Source organism: Equus quagga, chromosome 1, assembly GCF_021613505.1.
Source record: "Equus quagga isolate Etosha38 chromosome 1, UCLA_HA_Equagga_1.0, whole genome shotgun sequence".
Lineage (NCBI taxonomy): Eukaryota > Metazoa > Chordata > Mammalia > Perissodactyla > Equidae > Equus > Equus quagga.
Genome location: NC_060267.1, coordinates 105,594,713 through 105,618,539, shown reverse-complemented (window position 1 = coordinate 105,618,539; position 23,827 = coordinate 105,594,713). Strand labels below are relative to the sequence as shown.

The 23,827-nt window shown below is 46.1% G+C and overlaps 1 protein-coding gene across 2 annotated transcripts in view; it reads left to right on the top strand.

Annotated features, from left to right (window-relative positions):
* IRAK2 (interleukin 1 receptor associated kinase 2) overlaps positions 1–21,561 on the top strand; it is a 63,858-nt gene extending 42,297 nt beyond the window's left edge. For both annotated transcript variants that reach the window (XM_046663811.1, XM_046663802.1), the window contains exons 7-13: positions 2,178–2,292; positions 4,364–4,473; positions 6,004–6,199; positions 8,635–8,697; positions 15,726–15,926; positions 19,124–19,415; positions 20,385–21,561. In XM_046663811.1, the coding sequence (XP_046519767.1) occupies positions 2,178–2,292; positions 4,364–4,473; positions 6,004–6,199; positions 8,635–8,697; positions 15,726–15,926; positions 19,124–19,415; positions 20,385–20,497 (1,090 nt within the window). In that variant the 3' untranslated portion in view covers positions 20,498–21,561. The remainder of the gene's footprint in view (positions 1–2,177; positions 2,293–4,363; positions 4,474–6,003; positions 6,200–8,634; positions 8,698–15,725; positions 15,927–19,123; positions 19,416–20,384) is intronic.
* Positions 21,562–23,827: the final 2,266 nt, after the last annotated feature.

Sequence of the window (23,827 nt, the reverse complement as noted above, 5' to 3'; positions counted from 1 at the left end):
CTTCTTAAAATCAGAGCGCTCTAGAGCAGGCCTCGGCAAAGGACCCGCGGGCTAACTCTGGCCCCACCTGAGAGCTAAAAACGGTTTTTACATTCTTTTTTTTTTTTTGAGGAAGATTAGCCATGAGATAACTGCTGCCAATCCTCCTCTTTTTGCTGAGGAAGACTGGCCCTGAGCTAACATCCATGCTATCTTCCTCTCCTTTATATGTGGGACGCCTACCACAGCATGGCTTGCCAAGCAGTGCCAGGTATGCACCTGGGATCTGAATCTGTGAACCCTAGGCCGCTGAAGCAGAATGTGTGCACTTAACTGCTGCGCCACCGGGCCGGCCCCAAGGTTTTTACATTCTTAAAGGGTTGAAAAAATAAAAAGAAGAATATTTCGTGACACGTGAAAAGTATATGAAATTCTGACTTGAGTGTCCAGAATCAAGTTTTATTGGAACACGGCCACGCTCATTTATTTCTGTGTCGTCTGTGGCTGCTTTTGTGCAATAGTGCACGTTGAGTAATTGCAACAGAGACGTGTGGCCTGCAAAGTCTGAAATATTTACTGTCTAGCTCTTTCCAGAGAAATTTTGCTGTCCTCCGATCTTGAGCGGTAAGGACCTTCAAAAGTCATCCTCAGACCTGCTCATTTTACAGATGAGGAAACTGAGGCTGGAGAAGTGAAGTGAGCCCTGTCACAGAGCTGGGTGGGGACTGAGAAAGAGAAAGGGAAGGACTCTCTGGAGACCTGGGCACTTGTCCTGGCTCTGCCGTCGTTGACTGATGAGTTCAAGCAACGCGTATTGGGTGCCTGTCCTGGGCTGGACACCAGCTGTCATTCAGCCTTGGCAAGTCACTGTCTGAGTTTCCTCTGCCACTGTGCAGCCAAGTAATGCATAATTGTGGAGTATTTTAAGAAATAAAGACAGTTACGTGTAAGAAAGTAGAGATCACCTATTTTTCCATAGCACCTGTAATGAACTAGAAAATGAATGAAATGTAATGAACTGTATTAATATTTTGATCTGTTTTCTTTAATCATTTCTCTGTTCATACACGTGTATGAATGCACTCACACGCACACACACATATACACACACTTTAGTGGAAACTGGAAGTCTCATCCCCTTCCACCTTGGCGTAGTGCCTTCCCAGAGTCCGCAGTCAGTCATTCTTTCATTCACTGATTTGGCAAATGTGTGTTGCTGGGTTGTCAAGGCCGTTCCCAGCTCTAGGGAGTGTGGGCTGGCGGGTGGGCCAGGAGTACACCAGGGGGAAAGTGAAGGGTAAATACCTCTAATGAATGTGAACATGTGAAGTAGGACGGCCTGGGGACAGTGGGGGAGGGCAGAGGGATCAGGCAGGAGGCCACTACATAGTCCTGGGGAGAGTCCCTCAGGGTCTGAGCCGAGGCAGAGGAGGGGGACCAAGGGGGCGTTTGAAGCTGTTTGTAACGGTGAACGGTGACTAATTAGATGAGGGAGGTGAGGAGGTTTCTAGGAAGCCGGATGGAGGCTGGTGCACTTTGCTGAGACAATAGCTGTGGGTGGAGAGGCAGGTCTGGGGCTTGTGTCCAGGCTGTTCACCTGGAGCATCTGGAGGCAATTCAGCATTCAGGCCTGGAGCTCAGGATGGGCTGGAGGTGACGGATTTGGGAGTGTTCCTCCTAGAGGAGGGAGATACCTCGAGGAGCAGCTTGTAAAACAAGGTGGTGAGCCCAGCCAAGGAGACTCAGGTTTCAAAGGAAGACAGAGGAGGAGGATCTTGGTGAAAAAGGCCAAGAAAGAGTGGCCGGAGAGGAAGGAGGAGGGAACAATGACTTATAACCCAGCGGAAGAGGATTTTGGGGAAGCACTCCAGTCCTGGGAGTCAGACAGACCTGCAGGCTGATCCTGGCTTCACTGCTTGCTGCTCGTGACCTTGGGCAAGTTCCGTAACCTCTGAGCCTCAGTTTCCGGAAGATGGGGTGGTTAAGGTGTCATTTGCTGCAGAGTAGTGAGGCGGGATACCTTGGAGCCCCTTGACTTGAGGCTCCTCGAAGGCAGGCAGTTTTCATCCTTCTGCCCTGGTGCTGGGCCCTCTGTGGGGTGGCGAGGGCGGGAGAGGGCTGAGAGGTGAGGAAGTGGAGCAGTCTTTGATCATTCTTTCTGTCTGACTCCTCACCCCTGCGCCGGTGCCTGTTTTCAGATGCTGCCACCCCAACGTCTTACCTCTGCTGGGCTTCTGCACCGGAGGACAGTTTCACAGCTTGGTCCACCCCTACATGGCAAATGGTTCTCTACAGGACAGACTCCAGCACCAGGTAAGGGGCTGGGTCACGGTCAGAGAACAGGGCCAGGCAGCACCCAGTTAGAGAATCAAGGGTGAAGGATTTATAGGAGCCCAGAGGGAGAGGAGCCATCCAGAGAGGCTCTTAAGGAGAGAAGTCAGGCCAGGATAGTTACGATCTGGCTAAACATCTTCAGGTAAAAACCTATGGGGGGCCAGCCTGGCAGCTGAGTGGTTAAGTTCCCGTGCTCCATTTCGGCAGCCCTGGGTTTTACCGATTGGGATCCTGGATGCGGTCATGGCACCGCTCATCAGGCCATGCTGAGGTGGCGTCCCACATAGCACAGCCAGGACCTACAACTAGAATATACAATTATGTACTGGGGGCTTTGGGGAGAAGAAGAAAGAAAACAAAAAAAAAAAAAAAGAAGAAGATTGGCAACAGATGTTAGCTCAGGTGCCAATCTTAAAAAAAAACCTATGAAAAAATTATTTGACAAGAGGCATTTCATTTAAGTCAAGAACAAGACAGTGGTATCCCATAGTGCTAATTTTATTCAACGTTCTTCTGGAGGTGCTAGCCAATGCAATAGGACAAGGAAAAGAATTGAGAGAGAGATTATGAAAAAGTAGAGACAAGTTTTTATTAAAAAAATGCTATTCTAATGGATACCTGTTTGCTTGTATATTCATGGAATATCTCTGGAAAGATACAGGAAACTGGTACCTGGGCCACCTCTGGGGAGGAGAGCAGGTAGCTGGGCTCAGGACAGGAGGGGACCTTTTATACACACCCTTTTGCACCTCTCACATGTTATACCACATGAGTGTAATACCTATTAAAATTACAATTTTTCAAACAAACCAACCTCCTTTCCATAAAATCCTCAAACAGAGGGGAAAAAGTTATTGCACAACACAATTATTGCCTCCCTTGGCAGGGCCCAGACAAAGCCGCTGTTCATGGTGTAGTGCTGGTCACCGGCTCTGCTGAGCCTCGCTGTGTGTGAGATGCTGTGATGAGGGCTTCACACACTTCTCCTTCAGGCCTTGCCACAGCCCAAGAGGTTTTCTCCATTTTCCAAAAGACGAGTCTCTGGCACAGAGAGCTGCAGCGTCTTTCCCAAAGGAACACAGTTGATAAGGATCAGGGCCAGGGTTTAAACTGGGTTCATCTGGTTCCAGATTCCTGAATTTTTGTGAAGAAATCTATTAGCAAAGGCCAGTTCTTAGAGGATGTGGGATCTAAGACAGGACTTGAAAAATACGTGGCAATTTAGCCTGGAGATTCAGTCTTAGAACAACAGTGGCAGCCCCTGGGGAGGGTGGGGGGCCTTAGTCCACCCTACAAGCCCCATCAGCCCTTGTGAAGTCTCCCCAAATATGCTTAAAATTGGCCTAAGGCCCATTTGCTTGTTGTGCCAACACAAGCTCCCTAGCTCCTCTCCCGACCAGCCCCTCCTAGAGAAGAATTTCAGAGCTGCCGCTGTAATAGTTGTGATAAAAATAGCTGCTGCTGGGGCCTGGCCTGGTGGCATAGTGGTTAAGTTCACAAGCTCCACTTCAGTGGCCCGAGGCTCACAGGTTCAGATCCCAGGTGCAGACCTACACACCACTCATTGTCCCATGTACAAAACAGAAGACGACTCGCACGGATGTTAGCTCAGAGACCGTCTTCCTCAGCAAAAAGAGGAAGATTGGCAACAGATGTTAGCTCAGAGCCAATCTTCCTCACCAAAAAAGTCCCACAAGAAACAAAATAGCTGCTGCTTATTGAGCACCCACTGTGTGGCAGGCACTATGCTAGGAGCAGACCATACACTCCTTTGAATTCTTATGACAACCCTAAACCATAGGGATTAACATTTCCATTTTATGTCTGAAGAAACCAAGGCTCAGAGACATTGAGTGTCTTTTCCAGTCACACAGCTAGTGCGTGTCTGAGCTGGGATTTACACCTAGATCTGTCTGATGTCAAAACTGGTACCTAGCTGTTGCAGAGGACAGGAAGGGCTGGAGGAGAGACAGGAGCTCAAGACCCTGCCACTGGGACTTTAAAAAGGCACAGGTGGGACTTTTCCTCTGCCTCCTTTTCTTTCTCTCAGGGTGGCTCAGACCCCCTCCTCTGGCTCCAGCGCGTCAGCATCTGCTCGGGGCTGCTTCGTGCCGTGGAGCATCTGCACGGCCTGGATATCATCCACAGCAACATCAAGAGGTGAGAGAGGGCGCTGCACCCTGCCGAGGGCCCAGGCTGCAGAGAAGAGGCAGCACACGTTCCTGGGTCCCCTTCCTCTCCCTCTGCCTCTCTTCTCTTTGCCTTTCTCTCCCTGCCTCACCTCCCTTGGGTTTCTTCTTCCTATCTTTGTTATACCCTCAAAAATCAGTATTTCTGGGTTGTGTCTCTGCTAGCTGTCAGCCTGAGCTGCCTGCCTGTTACCAAGCTCGTCCTTCTGAGCTGGGGTTTTCCCAGCAAGCACTACACACCCCTGATGGATTTCCCTTCTCACACAGCAGCTGATCTGGACCTCTCCTGTGACCCTGGGATTTTGAGCTCCTTGCTCGGGTCTCCTCAGGGCCTGCCCCTGCTGTGTATGTGTTGGTGAGAGCAGCTCGTGTGTGGGAGGCTCCCTGTAGGCCAGGCGTGCACCCCAGCATCTCAGCACATGCTCCCGAGAGCAAGAGATCTCCGTCTGGGGACTCAAGGCACAGAGTCCGGAAGATACCAGAAAATCTGGCAAAACTGACCTCGAAACCACAGAACTCACGCTTCCCCAAAGTTCTCCCTCTCTGTCCACTTAGCAAGCAGAAGCCCTTTCCTCTTTTCTCTCCCCTCATTATTATTTGATTGCACATAATAGTAAGAAAGGAAATGGAAAGGTGGGAGGTCATCCTGACCCTCCTGCCCGCTCTGACTGTCAGCTGGCCTCCAGTTCTCTGTTTCTCTTGTCAACTGCTGCCCACACAGAAGTCTTAGTCCCAAGGCGGCATGGTTACCTGGTAACCAATTCACAGTCTCTTCCCCTCCAGTTAAACATGGTAAATATGTCCCCACACTGCATGTCATCATTTTCAGTGACTTCTTAGTCTTCCGTTGAAGGGATTTGCCCATAATTTACTTAACCACTCCTTAGAGTAGATATTGGAATTGGTGTCTACTTTTTAAAAATACTTAAGGTTAGTTTGAATATTTTTGCAAATGTAGCTTAGTTTTCTTCATTTTTTTTCCCCTTCAGAGTACTTTCTGAGAGTGTTCACTCCCACGGTTTAGAGGACTGAGTCCAAGAAGATTTTAATTACCCTTCTTCTTCCCCACAATCTGGCAGGTTCAGTAACAAAGGATGCTGGCATTTAGACTTGAGCAAGCTGGGCCAGAGCTCGGGGGTCCGCACAGCTTTGGGAGGGACTGAGCCGACAGCGCCTGTGGGCTTGGCAAGCCAAGGGGGATCAGGGTTGACGTCTGTGGGGATGAGGATGGCCGCACCTGTTTGCCATACCACCTGCCATTCCTGGGGCAGCAGGACTAATCTTAGCTTCATCCCCATTTCCTGGTGGGATTGGGCTCCCAATACTGTCTCTTTCCCTATCAGGACTGGCTCAGAAACCCCATGGTGAGGATCTTCAGTGACCCCCCTCTTGCAGGAGCCAACATTGCTCACTGCTAAGTTGTTTCCGAAAGGGGTCTCTATGGCAACCTCTTCCCATCCAGCTCGAAACGAGAAGGTTCTCTCTGCTTTCTTTTCCACAGCTCCAATGTTTTGCTAGACGAAAACTTCACCCCCAAGCTGGCACATCCAATGGCTCACCTGTGTCCTGTCAACAAAAGGTCAAGGTACACTGTGATGAAGACCCACCTTTTCCAGGCCTCCGCTGCGTATCTGCCAGACGATTTCATCAGGGTGGGGCAGCTGACGAAGCGAGTGGACGTCTTCAGCTGTGGGATAGTAAGAGCTTCCTTTTCTCTTAGACTCGGGCCAGCACTCATTTGTCCTTCTTGCGGCTCCTTTTCAAGCACAGATATAATAGAGGCTCAGATGTGTTCCGTCAAATGTAGTAGGGGCTGGCAAACTGTGGCCTATCTTTTATGGCCTATAACTCAGAATAGTTTTTACATTTATAAAAGATTGAAGAAGAAGAAAAAGATAAAGAAGACTATGTGACAGAGACTTGGTTTGTGGCCCAGAAAGCCTAAAATATTTACTATCTAGCCTGTTACAGAAAAACTTTGCCAACCCTTGAAGTAAAGCCACTCATGAGAGTCCGGATTCCAGTAGGCTACAGATATCATCTCCTGAGCTCCCTGATTCCCACCCAGCTGGCCTCTAATGATCCATCCGATTGTTTGTCCTTGTTTGTTCATCCAGCTGTTTTGTCCATCTCTCCATCCGTCTGTCCAGCCATTCATCCAACATCCATCCAACATCCATCCATCCATCCGTCCAACCACCTCCCATCCATTCTGCATCCATCTACCCGTCCAACCTCCGTCCCCACTACACTGCCATCCCTGTCTGTTATTACTCTGTACCAGGTACTTGGGATATAAATGTGACTGAAACACAGTCCCTCCCCCAGGAGCTCATGGTCTGAGAGTAGCGGTCTGCAGAGTATATTTCTATAGAACGCCGATTCCTTGAGATCTCTATAGGTTTGATGTGTTTAAAGGGTTTGTGACCAAACAGGTTTGGGAAATGCTCGGTTAAGCAAAGTCAAGCAGATTTCTTTACCACAAAATTAATCAGAGCCTTTAATATGGTAATGAGCCTTTAATCTGGTAATTGTGAATTCACCATAGCCTGGCAAAGGGTATGCAGCATTTCTCAAGTTAATTTGACTGTGGAACCTTGTTTTCTCAGTATCCTTCAGCATCAGTGTCCCATGGAACCCAGCCTGGGAAATGCTGGCTGGGAAAAGTGACAGTCTGTGGTTGACTTCTGCCAAGACCAAACAACTGCATCTTGGACCTTGCCCTCTCTCTTCCACTCCAGCCTCAAACTCTGCACTTCCTCTTTGACCACAGTCTCCTGTCTGTCTACCTCTCCCAGTGGTGCCCTCGCCCTGGGCTATCTTCTGCCCTCAGCCCAACCTCCACATGCCGGATTCTGCTGCCCCCGTCTCCCAGCCCATCGGCTCCTCCGGTTTCCTTGCCCTGCCATCAGCCCCACTGTGAGTGGCTCAGTGAAGCTCAGCAGGGCTAGCCCAGGCTTTGCTCCTTTAAGAACCAGTGGGACTGAGCCCTGAGGCTGCCAGGCACCGTAGTGTAGAGCTTAAGAGCATGGGTCTGAGTCCTGGCTCAGTTACTTTCAGCTCTGTGACCTCGGGTGCATCACCTGTAACTCTGGGCCTCAGTTTTGTCCTCCCTAAAATGGAGGTAATGCTACATACATGGAGACTAATAAGATACTTTATGTATTATTGTGGTTATTGTTACTATTTCTGTCTTCACACCCTCACTCCTCATTACTATTTACTCTTGACTTTTTAACTCAGCTCTTGATGTGACAGTTGACTTTCTCATTTATTCACTCGTTCATTCATTCGCTGAGTGCCCACTGGCTCCCTTCTCTCTTTTTCTCAGCCCTGCCACTGACTGACAGCAGGTTTTGAACCTCAGTTCCTGTTGTGGGAAACACTATGTTTCTCAGTGTTTTTTGGTGAGCACTACATGACCTCTGTTAAAGGCCCACCACAGAGCCTGCCATGTGGAAGGGGCAGAGGAAATGTTTGTTTATTCATTTCCCCTCATTCTTCCCTCCCTTCCTGGCAACCGCCCATTGGGAGTCCCCTTTCAATTGGCTGCCATCTTCTTGCTGTGGGGTGCCCTCCGCTGCCCCCTACTGGCCTCTGCCAGTCTGTTACTGACCCTGCAGGCCCTTCCTCTTGGGGTGGAGGATCTCTTGGCGGTAAATGTGACCCTGTTCTGACTTGCTTCCAGAGAGGTTGTGGGAGAGAGGTTTGACACTAAGGGTGGGGCACTCTCGTACATTCAACACCACCAGATCACCATTTGCCAGATAAAGATACAGGCGCAGGTTTTAGTGACTTGCCCAAAGATCACCTGTGCATGTAATGAACAGAGTCGGAATTTGAACCCAGGCCTGGCTGGTAACTGACAGTAATACATGCACATTTGGCTTCCATCCTCCCTGCCTGCCATCAGTTAATTCGACCAGCAGTGGGGTGGCGTGTTTAATTGGAGCGGGTGTTTAGTGATATTCCTGTGTTCCAGATTTCAGGCAAGTGTCTGTGCTGGCAAATGGCAGAGCCGGGCCTGGAGTTCAGCCTCTGTTACTGAGAAGCAGCTTCTCTCTTGGCCAGAGTTCCCTGCCTGACCTTGTGCATGCGTGTCTGAGCCGTGCTAACTGCATGTTCTCTGCAGGTGTTAGCTGAGGTCCTCACTGGCATCCCTGCGATGGATAACGGCCGCAGCCCGGTGTACCTGGTAAGGGGCCATCACTCCACTCACACCCGCGGCGGGGCAGGGAGGGCAGGGACCTCCACTGGACCCTTCTTATGATGCTGGTGAGCCCTCAGTCTAGGGTTTCATTTACATCTGTGCAAAGTAGCTTTCACCTCCCCTCCTCCCCAGCCAGCCAACAATTACTTTTTCATGATAATAGAATTTAGAATGTTTAGGGGAAACCCGTTTCTTCTCTCTCTATATCTTCATGTCTTCAAATTAACTTCAAAAGTGAATTTCAGCTCTTTTAAGCAGGTTTCTGTAATAAAAACAATCATGTCCATTTTGTAGGTTCAAAGAAGTATCATTCGTATATATACGTATTTATAGTGTCATTTCAAAAATGTGACAGCACAGCCCTACTCTGTGTTCAGCACTTTACGTATATTATCTTTCTAAATCATCTCCAAATCTCTCAGATTGATGGGGTCGTTATGTTCATCTACGGGTAAGGAAAGCAGGCTCTGAGGTTTCCGAGAGATCTCAGCTTTACTATCAGAGCTAGAGATCCTGAGTCAGGCCTTCTGACCTGCACATCCTGAGTTCTTAACCCCAACACTCTCCTGACCGTTTAATTCTCGTGACGGTCCAAACATATGGATTCAGGGTTCTTATGATCCCCAGTTTACAGATAGAAAACTAAGGCAAAGTAAGAGCCTTGTCTCCTGCCCCCTAGTGAGATCAGAGTGGACCTGGGATTTGAACCGTGTCTTCTGCAGAGTTCCAAATCCTGTGCAACCTCTAGTCCTCTTCATCAGTTTGCGGGGGACACGTTTTCTGACTTGATGTTGGGGCCATGGGAGTAGCTGGCTTTTTTGTGACAGGGCCCCAAAAGCATCTCCCGGGCCCTGGGGCGGGGGCTGAAGACCTCCCCTGTACGCAGAAAGTCACGACTTGGCCTTTTGCTGAACTCCCCGAGCTCTCCCCTCCTGAGCACCAGGCCCCAGATACGGCACAGAGATCGGTTTGGGCAGCTCAGATGTGGTTTGGTGCAGTTTGGGGCAGTTTCTCATATTCTGACAGTTTTCTCAAGATACAGTCCCCAACAATGCTCTTGGGCTCCCTGGGTAAATGCCACAGCAGAACGAGCCTTTTGAGATACTTATGTGAAGTTTTCTAGAAGGTTTTTTTTGTTAATGATTTCTAAAAATGTGGAAGATATAATTTTTTTAAAATCTGGTTTTTTTCCCTTCTTCTAGACCCAAATATAATCTCCCATCTTCTTCTGTTTAAATTAAAATTGTGCATGTAATTAAGATTCAAGTCCGAGATGGAAGCTGCTGATACCTAGTGTGGTCCAGGATGGGAGGAAGCAGCCCTTTCATCCAGGCTTGGGGGAGTGTTTGTGGCCGCAGTGTTTCTGGAGGTCATTGGTGGTTTCCACCAAAACTGAAACTGTGTGTACCCTCTGATGCAGCAATTTCACGTGCGTGCTAGGGAAGCAGCGCACAAGAGTGAGGAAAGAGAGATGGGCAAGGATGTTCGTTGTACTATTATTCATGATAGTGAAGTACTCAAACAAGTGAGATATCTATCAGTTGGGAGATGGTTAAAAAAATATGATATAGGGTCTGGCCCCATGGCCCAGTGGTTAAGTTCAAGCGTTCCGCTTCAGTGGCCTGGGGTTTCACTGGTTTGGATCCTGGGCGCAGACATGGCACCACTCATCAGGCCATGCTGAGGTGGTGTCCCACATGCCACAACCAGAGGCACTCACAACTAGCATATACAGCTATATACTTGGGGGCTTTGGGGAGAAGAAGAAGAAGAAAAAAAAGAAGATTGGCAACAGATGTTAGCTCAGGTGCCAATCTTTAAAAAACAAAAACAAAAACAATATAATCATATACACCCTGGAATACCATGAAGTTATTTATAAATAACTGAATATGTTTATAAGTATTTACAAATAATGATAATATGATAAATTTTGACATACATATATATCTGTGAAATAATCACCAAATCAGGATAATGAGCATGCCTACTGCCCCAGAAGTTTCTCCCTTAGAATCCTGCCCTCCCCCCCAACCCCCGCCCCTGCCACCCCCGTAGCCATTGATCTGCTTTCCATCACGGTCCAAAAGTTTCTCTTTTCTGGAGCTTCATGTAAACGAAGTCAGAGAGAATGTGCTCTTGTACTGCCTGGCTTTTTCCACTCAGCATGGCTGCTCTGAGATACATCCATGTTCTGCGTGTGTCAGTGCTTCATTTCTTTTGCCGCTGAATGGCATTCCATTGCATGGATATGCCACTGTTTGTCCGTTCACCTGCTGATGGACATTTGGGATGTTTCCAGTTTTGGCCATTACAAACAGCTACTAGGCACCTTTACTAGTGTGGGGGTCTCGGTGTGGACGTAGGCATCTGTTTCTCCTGAGCTGTCACTCACACTTTTGAGGTATACAAAATGGTATGGGTTTTGACAAATATAGACAGTCATGTAACCAGCACCACAATCAAGATATGGAGTATTTCCATTGTTCCAGAAAATTCCCTTGGGCCCCTTTATAGTCAACCTCCTCACTCCACTTCCAGCCCCTGGCAACTGCTGAGCCAGTTCCTGTCCGTGTGGTTCTGTCTTTTTTGGGGTGTCATATAAATGGAATCATAGAGTGTGTACTTGTTTCGGGCTTCTGTCACTCAAGAGGCTTTTGAGGTTCATCCGTGTTGTTTCAGTGGCAGTGTGGGTCATTCCTTTTGTTTCTCTTCCACGGTACGGAAACAAAGAGAAACAATGTCACCATTTGCTTATCCCTACACCAGTTGTGGGACCTTTAGGTTGTTTCCAGGTTTTGGCAATTCTGAATAAAGCTGACATAAACGTTCTTATAAAAAAAATGAGAAAGACATATATATTCTGAGAGGGAAATATCTCCAAGTGAGAAAAGCAAGTTCCGGACCATGTACAGTATAATCCCATCTTTGGTGATAAATAGATGAATGAATAAAAACACTGTGTCTTAGATTTTGCTATTTGTAAATTGAGGGTATAATAGTACCTGCCTGGTAGGGTTTAGTGAGGGTTAATAAGACGTGAAGTTCCCGAAACAGTGATGAGAACATAATAAGCACGGTATGTGGTAGCTGTTATTATTATTATTTCTATTGTTTTAATAGCTCTTTAGGAGATTGCTTGCTATTACTATATTTGTTTTATATGTAGCTGTAGACTTTTGTAGCAGAAAGGCTAGAATAATCTAATCCAAATTATTAGGAGGGGTTACCTTTGGAGAGTTGAAATGTCTCTTGTCCTAAAACTTTGACCACTTCTATTTTAATTTTTAACAAAAACTTTTTGTAATAATAATTTCTGTTAATTAGCATTTTAAATTCAAGTAACCCGCGTGCTTGCTTAGAAAATCCAGCAGCCCCAGGCAGCGGCTCCCTGCCCGTCTCCTCCCCATCCGTGTCCTGCGCCCAGGGATGGCCACTTCTCAAAAGCCCTTTTCACTGTGGACAGTTTCAAACGTACACATGAGGAAAGAGAAGAATATAAGGAATCTGCATTGATCCAGCCTGTCAGTTATCAACATCGTGCTTTTCTTATTTCTTTTGCACCCAAAAACCCTTTTTTTGTGTGTGGATTCTAAAGGGCAACCCAGGGGCCGGCCCCGTGGCTGAGTGGTTCAGTTCTCACGCTCTGCTTCTGCGGTCTGGGGTTTCGCCGGTTCGGATCCTGTGCGTGGACATGGCACCGCTCTCAGGCCACGTTGAGGTGGCATCCCACATGCCACAACTAGAACGACCCACCACTAAAATACACAGCTATGTACTGGGGGGGATTTGGGGAGAAAAAAGCAATTTAAAAAAAAAAGATTGGTAACAGTTGTTAGCTCAGGTGCCAATCTTCAAAAAAATAAAAATAGAGTGCAACCCAGATATTGTATTATTTTGTCCATAAAATATAGTTTTCTTAATTCGTTAGTCTCATTTAGTACCCATTCCATATTTAGCTTTCCCAAATTGTCTCGAAAGTTGCTTTTGATAGTTGTTTTGTTTGAAACTGATCCACACAGGGTGCGCCTGTTGCCTCTGGTTTTGTTTCTTGACTCTCTCACCCCTCCCCGCGCCCCTCCCCCATTTTCCTTTCTGCATTTTTGCAGCAAGTGGGTCATTTGTCCTGTGAACTCTCTCAGGGTCCAGATTCTGCTGACTGCGTCTCGTGGGTCCCTTGCTTCTCCTTCCCTCGGGTTTCCTGCGCACGGGTAGATAGCTCTTGAGACTTGCCTAGATTCATGGTCATGGCTGTTCCTACACGTGCTGGGTGTCCCCTCACGCCACCGCATGAGGCACAGAGCAGAGCGTCCTACTTTCAGTGCGAAGGTTCATCATGGGTTCAGGTGCAGTTGCTGATTCGCACCGTTACCAAGTTTCCCGTCCCCCTGCCGCCGAGCGTTGTCAGCATCTCTCGATGACGACTGCTGGATGAGACCCACGGCTTCACTGAGGGTGGTCAGATGGGGGGCCCCTGCTTCTGTCCTTTTCTCAGGGCAATTGCTTTGAACAGTTTCAGATTCTGTTTCACGTGGAGTAAACTCCATATCTGTAAATAATACGCTTCGACTGTTATTTATTGATTTATCAACTTTAAACACCATTACACTTTTTTAAAAAGATAAACATTTAAAAGGAAGAGCTCCCATGAGAGAATTGTGCACAAAGGTATTGAAAAATGCACTCCTTGCCAACTAGAGGTTTTTAGTCCCCAGGGACTGACTTCCTGATGGTGTCAGGCATTTAGCCATTATTGGATCCTCAGGCAACCCATTTTCTGGATAAGAAAACTGAGGTCAACGGGGACTGTTTTGTTTTTGGAGCAAATATCACAACCCATGTCTGATAATCTTTTTTTCTGAATTATAAATATATTTATATGAAGAGCTGTATAAAGCAATAAAAACTTAATTTTATATTTAGTGAATCACTTCTATTAAAAATAATAAAATTATGTAAAAAAGAAAAGATGAAACTTAGCCAAAATAAGTTAGTCTGTACAATTTATGAAAATGTTTACGAGGCACTTACTATGTGCCTCTGTTCTTGGTGCTGGGGATACAAAGGTGAGCAAGATAAAGTTTCTACCCTCATGGGCTTTCATTCTAGTGGGAGAAAACAAATGACAGTCAAGTAAATGAAAATATGTTCTATTCCAGGCTGGTGGTATGTGCTCTGAAGAAATGTGAAGTAAGGTTAGGGGATAGGGTGAAAGAGTTGGGGGAGGGCAATTTTAGTTCAGGGAAGGCTTCTTGGAGAAGGTGATATCTGAGCAGAGATCCGAATGAAGTGAGGGACCAGGCCATGATAAAACTTGAGGGAAATGCATTCTAGGCAGAGGGAACAGCAAGTGCAAAGGCCCTGAGGCAGGATGAGCTTAGGGGTTTTCCAAGAATAGAAAGAAGCCAGTGTGGCTGAGTACAGTGAGCTGGAGGCAGAGAGGGAGGAGAGGGGATGGGATAGGTTGGCAGGTGCCAAGGTGTCACAAAATCTGGGATTTCTGAAGGACAGTTAACAGATGGGAACTATTATAAGAGTTAAGGAACTCTTGACATTAAAAACAAACACGTACAAAAACCTTTTAACTTTTATTTTTCTAATCATAAATGCAAAAAAAGCTTGTAGAACACTTGGTAAATATAAAATACAAATCATTCTTGGAGATAACCACTGTAAATATTTGGCCACCTGCCCTCTGGGTCTTTATTTTATGTATGTGCATATATACACATAGTTTATATTATTTATGTATTTATATTTAAGTATCTATTATGTTTTTATTATTTATGGCATGGATTTTCATCAATTTTTGCATTTTATGTGGTATGAAATATTATATAATATTTATATATAATGCACATAGCATATAGTATATAACATAAAGTGCATTGAAATATTTGTATGTAAATATTTTATACAGTATATATATTTTATATACATGCATAACTATATAAAATACTATATATTCTATGAAACATAATTACAAATATGTACATATATATGTTTAAAGTATACTATATATGTATATCAATATGTGTATATATATACATAGGATATACATGGAAAACGTAAATATATTATTTACACGAATAAATATAACAGATGTAAAAACATAAATATAAATATTTCATGTTAATGTAATATATAATATATACTATATCAATATTATACATAATTATATTGCATATTAATTTTCTTATAATGTTTAATCAATATAAGTATTTAATATATTTGTAGCATGTTTATATATTTGTATGTAATATAAATATATAATATATAATAGATATTTATATATCTATAATAATTAATATAGATATTTATATAGAATATTTATTATTTATATGTCATATCTTCTGTTATATATGCATAGTTCAGATTCCTGCTTTCTATGTAGTATAAAATGTTATAAAACATATAATATGTAAATAGAAAATTTATAAAAGATACATATAATATTATTTGTATAGTAGATCTCCTGTTACATATACATGGGTCAGAATCCTCCATCCTAAAATGTTTATTTTGTATCACAAGAGATTGTCCCTGTAACTGTTAGTAAGGTTAAATTATTAATGTAAATGAAGCGCTCACATGCAGTAAGCACTGTATAAATGATGGCTATTACTGCCAGTTATGATCACTAATAGACTATGAATATTCTGTGTCGAGTGTCACACCTCCCGCCTTAGATGCGTTATGTCATTTAGCCTTTGTGTTAGTCCTATTATCCCCGTTTCCCGATGAAGCAGCCAAGGACGAAGGAGGAACGCTGCTGCTTTGCGGTATGAGTGGACCGTAGAATGCCCTGTGCATGTATGTGGGGAATCTAGCAGTTCTCCAGTTCTGGTCTGTTTGCCTTGTTTCTGGGATCCTTGCATTAATGTTTTTCAATCCTGTTGGTTTTCTGAGACGCTTTTGCAGCTCCGGCAGTCATGCAGGTGGGTGGGCTGCACGTGGTTGGGTCTCACACCCCTGCGGCCCACACGGGGGTATTTCCACTATTCTTCCCACAGAAGGATTTACTCCTCAGTGAAATTCCCAGCAGCACCACCTCGCTGTGCTCCAGGAAGACGGACGTGGAGAAGGTGATGGCCAAGGAGCTCTGCCAAAAGTACCTGGAGAAGAGAGCGGGGAGGCTGCCGGAGGGCTGCGCCGAGGCCTTGGCCACTGCCGCCTGCCTCTGCCTGCGGAGGCGCAACGCCAGCCTGGCGGAGGTGAGCCTGGCGCGCAGCCCTTTGCCCTGGGCCAGCGGGGCCTCAGTGCCCAGGCCATGGGTCTGCTTTACCAGAGGCTGGGTCACTGCTGGAGGCCGATCCCTTTCCCAGACATGATTTCATATCCCGAGCCCTGTTTGGTTGTAAGTAACAGAACCTACTGGAGCTCGCATCAGCAAGACAGGGAAGTACATGCATAAGGTGTCTCAGGAGCCTGAGGGCCACGTGCTGCTGCCTCGAGCGCCCACAACCACGCCCTCGGGTGTTAACAGAGCTCTGGGTGCCTTCTCTGCGTCTGCTTTCTTCCTCCTCTGTCTCTGTAGGCCCCGTTTCTCTTTCCCTCCATCCTCTTGGTTAGGGGACATGGCAATATTCAATTATATGTTAAAGTTCTACCCCCACTGAGAGACCCATTCCGGGTCTCAAGGCCAGCCTCTCACTGAGAGAATCTGATTGGCCTGATTACAGTCAGGTGGCCACCCGTTGGCCAATCAGGTAAGGCGAGGGGGTGGGGTCCGGTATGTAAACCTCGTGGTCAGGGGGCCTGCCCCCGGCAGGTGGAAGGGCCGCGTCCCAAGGGTAGGCAGACAGCCAGAAGTCAGCCATCACAGGGGATGAAGTGTTTTCCTGTGGATGGGACATGGAGAGGTGGTTTCCATATTAACAGGTGTAGATCTGGGGACCGCTGCTAGGTCGTTCTCGGACAAAATAGCTGCGTGAGAGGGCTCTTGGAGATCATTTAGCTGAGCGGTTTTCGAGTGGTGTCTGGCAGAGCCGGCTCCCGGAGAACACCTCAGGAGTTGTGTTGGCAGCGAGAGGGCTGTGGGGAGCCGCAGCCCCACCGTGACTCCAACCAGACACCCACTTTCACTTCTCATAATTATATTGGGTTCTCAGTATTTTATTTGAGGGAACGGTTTGGTAACTGAAAAAAATCTTCAAACATCACTGCTGTAGCCCAAGCCTCCCATTTTACGGACGGGAAAGTAAAGGCCCAGGGAGGAGAAGATGAGGCCACAGAGTGAGTTTCTGTCTGAGCTCTCTGGACTCCTGGTGCAGCCCCGTGTGGGCCATCTTGCACGGTGATGTGGCAGGAGCTGGAGGCCGAGTCATTGTTCTAAGCCTGGGCTGCTCTCCAAGTGCCCAAGTGCCACGGCGTGTGGTCACGCATTCAGCGCCTGTGTGCTGGGCAGTGGGTGTATCGATGAACAAGACAGGCCCAGCTCCACTTTCCTGGAGCTCACAGACGTTGCATGGTGATCGTCTGTGTGGTGAGCACGGGGATAGCGTGTGACAGGGGCCCCACCCAGGAGGACTTTCCTGAGGAAGTGACGTGTAAGCAGATGGAGAACAATCTAAGCAGAAGGAACAGCTCATGCAAATGGCCCGAGTCGGGAGAGAGCCTGGCAGGGTCAAGGGCCTGGAGAAGGTCAGAGCGGCAAGAACACAAAGTCGGGGGGCAGAGCGTTGGTGATGAGGGAGGAGCCGAATAATGGAGGACTTCGCAGGCACAGTCAGGATTTTGAGGAAGTCACCAGGGGTGTTAAGCAGGGGCAGGACATAATCAGATTGATGTTCTAAGAAGATCTCTGTCTATCAACCACTTACTCTTTCATTCAGGCTTTCCTCCCTTCATTGATTTCATTCATTTGTTCAGTGTATCAGTTAAAGTACACTCAAAGAAGGTGCTGAAATGAGGAGATTCCAAAATACAGTGATTTAAGCGAGATAGAAGTTTATTCTCTTTAGCTTAACAGTTTGAATGTAGACAGTCCAGAGCTGATGTGGCAGTGCCACAGTCCCGGGCTCCTTCTATACTCTTGTTCTGCTATCCTTACCTTGTGGCTTCCATTTCAGAGTCCAAGATGGCTGCTCTAGCTCAGGCCATCACATCTACATTCCAGCCACTGAAAGGGGGTTAAAAGGAAGAGGGGAACACACCTCCTTCCTTTTAAAAGTGTGACCTGGACATGCACACATCACTTTTTCTCAAACCCCATAGGCCAAAACCTAGTTACGTGGCCATACCTAGCTACAAGGGAATATAGTTTTGAGCTTGGCAAATATTTACTGGGCATATTCTATGAAGATTTATCTCAAGAAGTGATATTTGAACTCGGCCTTGAAAGATGAGGCTTTTGCTATATAGAATGAAGGGGCTAGGGCTCTTTAGGTATACAAAGAGGAATGAGAAATGGTCCTTGCTCCCAGTATTTCAGAACCAAGCTAGGAAGATGAGAGATCAACTGGGTAATGGACCTGAAGACAAGCAGGCCTGGGTTCAGTGGTCAGCTCTGCCGCTCACTGGCTGGGTGGCCTTCAGCAGGGAACTTAACCTCTCTGGTCTGTTCATTTTTTATCTATACTCATGGTGCAACACGTGTCAAGTGTACTTTGTAAATTGCAAGACACTGAGCAAATGAGATTTGTTATTGTTATTAAGGGAGTGTGTGTGTGTGTAAAGAAGAAACATCTCTTCCCCATCTCCATCTAATTTTCCTGACCTCTCTAATCAGAAGAGCCTTCAAGGGCAATATCTATATTACTTAGGGCATTTCTAGTTGAAAGTGATAGAAACTCAACTCAAACTCTTCGACACAGACACACAGAAAGAAAGGGGGGGCAGGAGAGAGAGAATACAAATGAGTGAATGAATGAGTGAACCACATGGGAGACAGGACAGGCATTGCTACGGCAGCTAGATCCAGGGTCTCAACCAGCAAAGGTTCAACTGTCTGTGTCTCTGTGTCTGAGGCCCTCTCTGTCTCTTGCCTCTGGTTTACTCTGCGTAGGGGCTTCATTTTCTCCTGCTGTAAGTGGGTTTTCTGTGTGTGGTGGGAGTCTGGCTCTGCCACTACAAAGGAAAGGGGAGTTTTTCCTCAATAAGCTTTAGGTGGAAAAATCCCAGAGAAGGATTCTGATTGGCTTGTTTGGGTCACGTGCCCAAATCTGGACCAATCATTAAGGTCAGAGGAATGGGATACTGTGATTGGTCCATCTCTGTCCTGCCCTCTCATCCATGGCTGGGGTGGATGGGAGCAAGTTCAGCTCTTCTCAAAGAAAGGATGCTGTTCTTCCAGACAAAGCAAAAAGCATTTGATTCTTCAGTGTGTCTCGCTCCTGAGACCTGGGAGACCTGTTAGATTTTTGATTTCAGAAAGGGTTCTTAGTGCGTGCTTGTCTCTCTCTTTCCTAAGGTGTGTGGCTCTGTGGCCTCCGTGGAAGAGAAGCTCAGAGGTCAGGACACATCTCTCCCTTGGAGTGGGCTTTCTGAGGGCACAGGCTCTTCCTCCAACACCCCAGAAGAAACGGATGACGTGGACAATTCCAGCTTCGATGGCTCCTGCTCCATGAGGATGGCACCCTCGGCTGGGGCTGCTGCCTTGCCTCCCCCGACAGAGGATGGAGAAGGCAGGCCTCCAGCTGGTGGGGAAATAGAGGCTGACTCCTCCTCTGAGGCCTGTGCCAGCGGGGAGCCCCCCGGGGATGGTGAGTGCGTGGAGATTTGACATCCACGCTCATTTATGTGTCCCTAACTCAGCCTATCATTTACTCCCTCCCCCTCCCTCGTTCACAAGTTCATTTGGTTATTCAGCCATTCACCTACTAGCTGACTGCACAAGCAGGCACTGGGGGAGTCATCCTTGATATCTCCCTCTCCCCAAGGCCCCCTCCTATGTCCATCTATCCCTGCTCCTATCTGGTGATCTCCTAAATACCTCTCAGCTCCATCAGCTTCTCTGCATTGCCCCCTCATCTAAGCAACTCTCCTCTCTTGCTGGATGTCTGCACAGCCTCCTGAGCCACCCCGGCCTCTCTCCAGTCCTATCTCTGGGGGCCAGCTGGAATGGCTTTTAAAATCAACTCATGTCACTCCATGTTTAAAACCCTTATACGGTTCCCCACTGCACTTAGAGACCAAGTCAGAACTCTCCCTCCGGATCATCAAGGCCCGGTGTGGACTGCCCCTGCTCTCCTCTCCATCCTCACTTCACAATGCCAGCCCATCCTTGCCAGCTGCTTCTGAAGATACCTTCTATCTCTGCCTCTTGGGTCCAAATATACCAGGCTTCCTTCTGAAATAAAACTTCTGAAGCCCTTTTCAATGCAGTGTCCCTGTCCCCTAGTAAATGTGGCTTAATGAATGTCCCAGGTTGCTCCCCCCCAATGGGGAGGAGACAGGGAGAGAGAGAGGGTGTAGGCATTAACTCTAAACCCTCCTCGCCCCGTGGGGAGGAACATGGAAGCCCTCCGCTCTGAAAGGTGGGCAGGTGGCTGGGCTTCCCTGCAAAGGCAGAAGCAGTGAAAATGCTCGTTCCACTCGGGCCTGATGCAGAGACCTAATTCAAGGGGAAAACTCTGACCAAGTGTGACTTTCTAAGAATTAGAATAACAGTAACTATTTCCAAATGCCTTTTGTTCAAGTTGTGTTGTTTTTTACTTTCCATTGAACGTCAGCTACAGAGACTTCATGGAAAATTGAGATCAATGAGGCCAAAAGGAAACTGATGCAGAATATCCTGCTCTACAAAGAGAAGAAACTGGACAGCATTGAGCTTTTTGGCCTCTGATAACCAGAACACAGAACACTTGTCCTCAGTTGGAAGGACACCTGTCAAATCAAGAAAAAGATCTGAGGCGAATTAAAATCTCCTAGGAAACACAGAAACCAAACATCAGCTTTCCTGGGACGGAGAGAAGCTTCCATTTTACCAGTGTGAGGTAGGGGAGAAGGGACGTCAGCTGTCAGAGACACCAAAATCCAGGAAATCCTCATCCTTTCTGGGATTTGTCCGTCAGAGCTGGTCACCAGGAGACTGAAGCGGAAATTCGGGCCCAGGATGTGGGTGATTTTGTGGTTCCGGGGAGCGTGTGACAATAACCACCCCAGCAGATGTTGTTACCCAGCTCGCTCTGCTTGACAACTGACAGAGCATTCTGAACGCTCACAGCACTTTCCGAAGTTAAGATCTCTGGGTCATATTTGCCAACAACCACCTGCAAACTTCCGTGACCTGAAAGATTTTCAACTTGTGTCCCAATGCATTTCTTGACTCACCTCTCAAGCTCTCAGGTTTTACAAATGCCAGACACCTGGCAAGGGTCTCTGTAAGTTTTCTGTTCTCTCTACTGGAAATCTTGCAGCCCACCGATATTTATTTAATGCCCGTTCTGTGCCTTTATCCTCCCATCCCACTGATGCTGATATGTTCAATGGGGGTTTTTGTTTTGAGAATGTGTGTTATTTATGGCTGGATGAAGAATCAGGAGAACGAGTTTCATGCCTGATTCTGCTGCTAATTAAGTCAATCATTTTATTTCTGGAACCTCAGTTTCTTCGTTAGTAACACCTGTTCATTCTCCCGCCCTGGGCAGTTGGGAAGAACAGGTAAGACATGGCTGCAGAAGTACCTGGAAAATGCACTTGTCCTGTATTATAAAATAAATTAATAAATAAGCATATATTTCTGCCATGTACCTAATGTTTATGCAGTGGGTATATTTCTGAAAAGTCATGTTGCAAATCTTTTTGTGAAACAAATGCTATTTTAAATTGTGTGTCCTATTTTAATCCTACGATAGTGATTTTGTCTCTTTCTTTTTGTAAAATAAAAATATATTGGTAAAATCAAGAGAGATCTTGTAATTAGTTTTGTGTCCGGATGAATTTGTTTGGAGAAGGTGCTCTGCATCCATGAGAGGGGTATCGTGGGGTGCAGAGATTGGGCACTGGCTGTAAATGTTGGCTGTTAATAGCTGCAGGATCTTGGGCCAAGTTAGGGAGTTACTCTGAGCCTCTTTTTCTTCATCTACGCAATGGGGAGAATAAAAAGTACCTGTTTCATAGGTTGTTGTCTGGGCAAGGGGCAGATCCTGCCTGATGAAAGCATTCAACAGCCCTTCGGCAAGGTCAGCTTTGTACTGATGTGTAACAAAGCCTAATGGGCTCCAGCCCCAGTGGACAGTGCTCTGTACTGACACCCCTGTCTAAGCTCTGGTCGCTGTGAGGATTCAACTAGAGTGTGTGTCATGTGTCCCAAACAGGACCTGGCACGTGGTAAGCACCTGACAATTATGAGCAGGGTGTTTCCAGGGCTGTTGGAGCAGTAGAAGGCTGATGCCAGTTGGGTACTGGTTATCCAGACATGCTTGCATTTGCAGACGAGGGCTTCATATATTTCATAAGAGACCAATGAACCACTTGGAGAATCTGATGAAAGCTACGGGCCTTCTCTTCTCAGCAAGCTGTAAATATTGCATAGATATAAATTCCATATATGAATTCCAGGGGTTCATGGGCACGGCGATGTCTTCCCATGAATCTCCAGAGGTTGGCCTTTCTTTTTTTTTAAGTTAATAGATGCACATGACCCAAAAATCCAAATAGTACAAAAGATTACATGGTAGAAAGGAAGCCTTTCTCCCACTGGGATCCTAGTGTCTCCTTTCTTCTCCCCAGAAGCAACACTGTTACTAATTTGGGGTATCCTTCTAGAGATGATAAAAAATTTTTTATCTGGTTGCTCAACTTCGTTAGTCATTAGTGAAATGTAAGTCAAAGGCACAATGAGACACAACTTCATACCTCCTCAGATGGCTAAAATAAAAAGACATCAACAAGTGTTGGCAAGGATATGGAGACACTGGAAACTTCTCACATTGCTGGTGGGATTGTACGATGGTGAACCACTTTGGAAAACAGTCTGGCAGTTCCTCAAAAGGTTAAACATAGTTTCCGTATGACCCAGGAATTCCCACTCCTACATATCTGCCTAAGAGAAATGAAAACACATATCCATACAAAAACCTGTGTACCAGTGGTCATAGCAGCAATATTCGGAATAGCCAAAAAGTAGAAACAACCCAAGTGTCCATCTGTGGATGAATGGATAAACAGAATGTGCTATATCCCTACAATGGAATATTATTTAGCCATAAAAAGAATGAAGTACTGACACATGCATGCTACAGCACTGATGAACTTTGAAAAGATTATACCAAGTAAAAGAAGCCAATCAAATATTGTATGATTCCATTTTTTGTGAAATGTCCAGAACAGGGAAATCTATAGAGACAGAAACTATGAATGTGTGTGGGGGGATTGGGGGAAGAGGAAGAGTGGTAATGGTCACAAGATTTTGGGGTGATGAAAATGTTCTAAAATTAGATTAAGGTTTGGTGATGGTTACACAACTCTAACTATACTAAAAAATCATGGAATTATATACTAAAAAACCATTTTGAATACTAAAAACCCATTGAATTATATATGGGTGAATTTTATGATATGTAAATTATGTCTCAATAAACTTAGAAACAGAAATACGCAGTGGTAATTCTCAGGCACTAAAAAATTTTCTTTTATCTTGAGACCCCACTCCTCTCTCCTTTATTATTATTATTATTATTAATATTTGCTAGCCGCAGGGTATTTCATTCACGCTGTTCTGGATCCTGTGTTTTTTCATGTCTGTCTTGGCCTTTCTTCCTCAACAGTACTTTTTACCTGGTATTCTATTGTATGGATGTTCCCTAATTTATACAACTAGCTTCGCTTGCTGGGTACTGAGGGTGTTTTCATTCTCGGTCCTACAAACAGTGCTGCCTTTCAAGGAGGTTGTACCAGTTTACATGTCCATCAGTGATGTATGGGAGTGCATTTCATCACATCCTCAGCTAGAGAGATTATCATGCTTTTTGATCACTGCCAATCTAACAGGTGAAAACTTAATTTTATTTCTATTTTTTAAATGAGCTGGAGCCATCTTTTCATACGTTAAAGAGCCTTTCATAATTTCTGTGCATTGGTTCATTTCCTTTGCCTATTTTAATACTGAATTATCTTACTGAGAGAGTTTTTACATAGTAAGGACATCAGCCCTCTGTCATGTGTTGCAAAT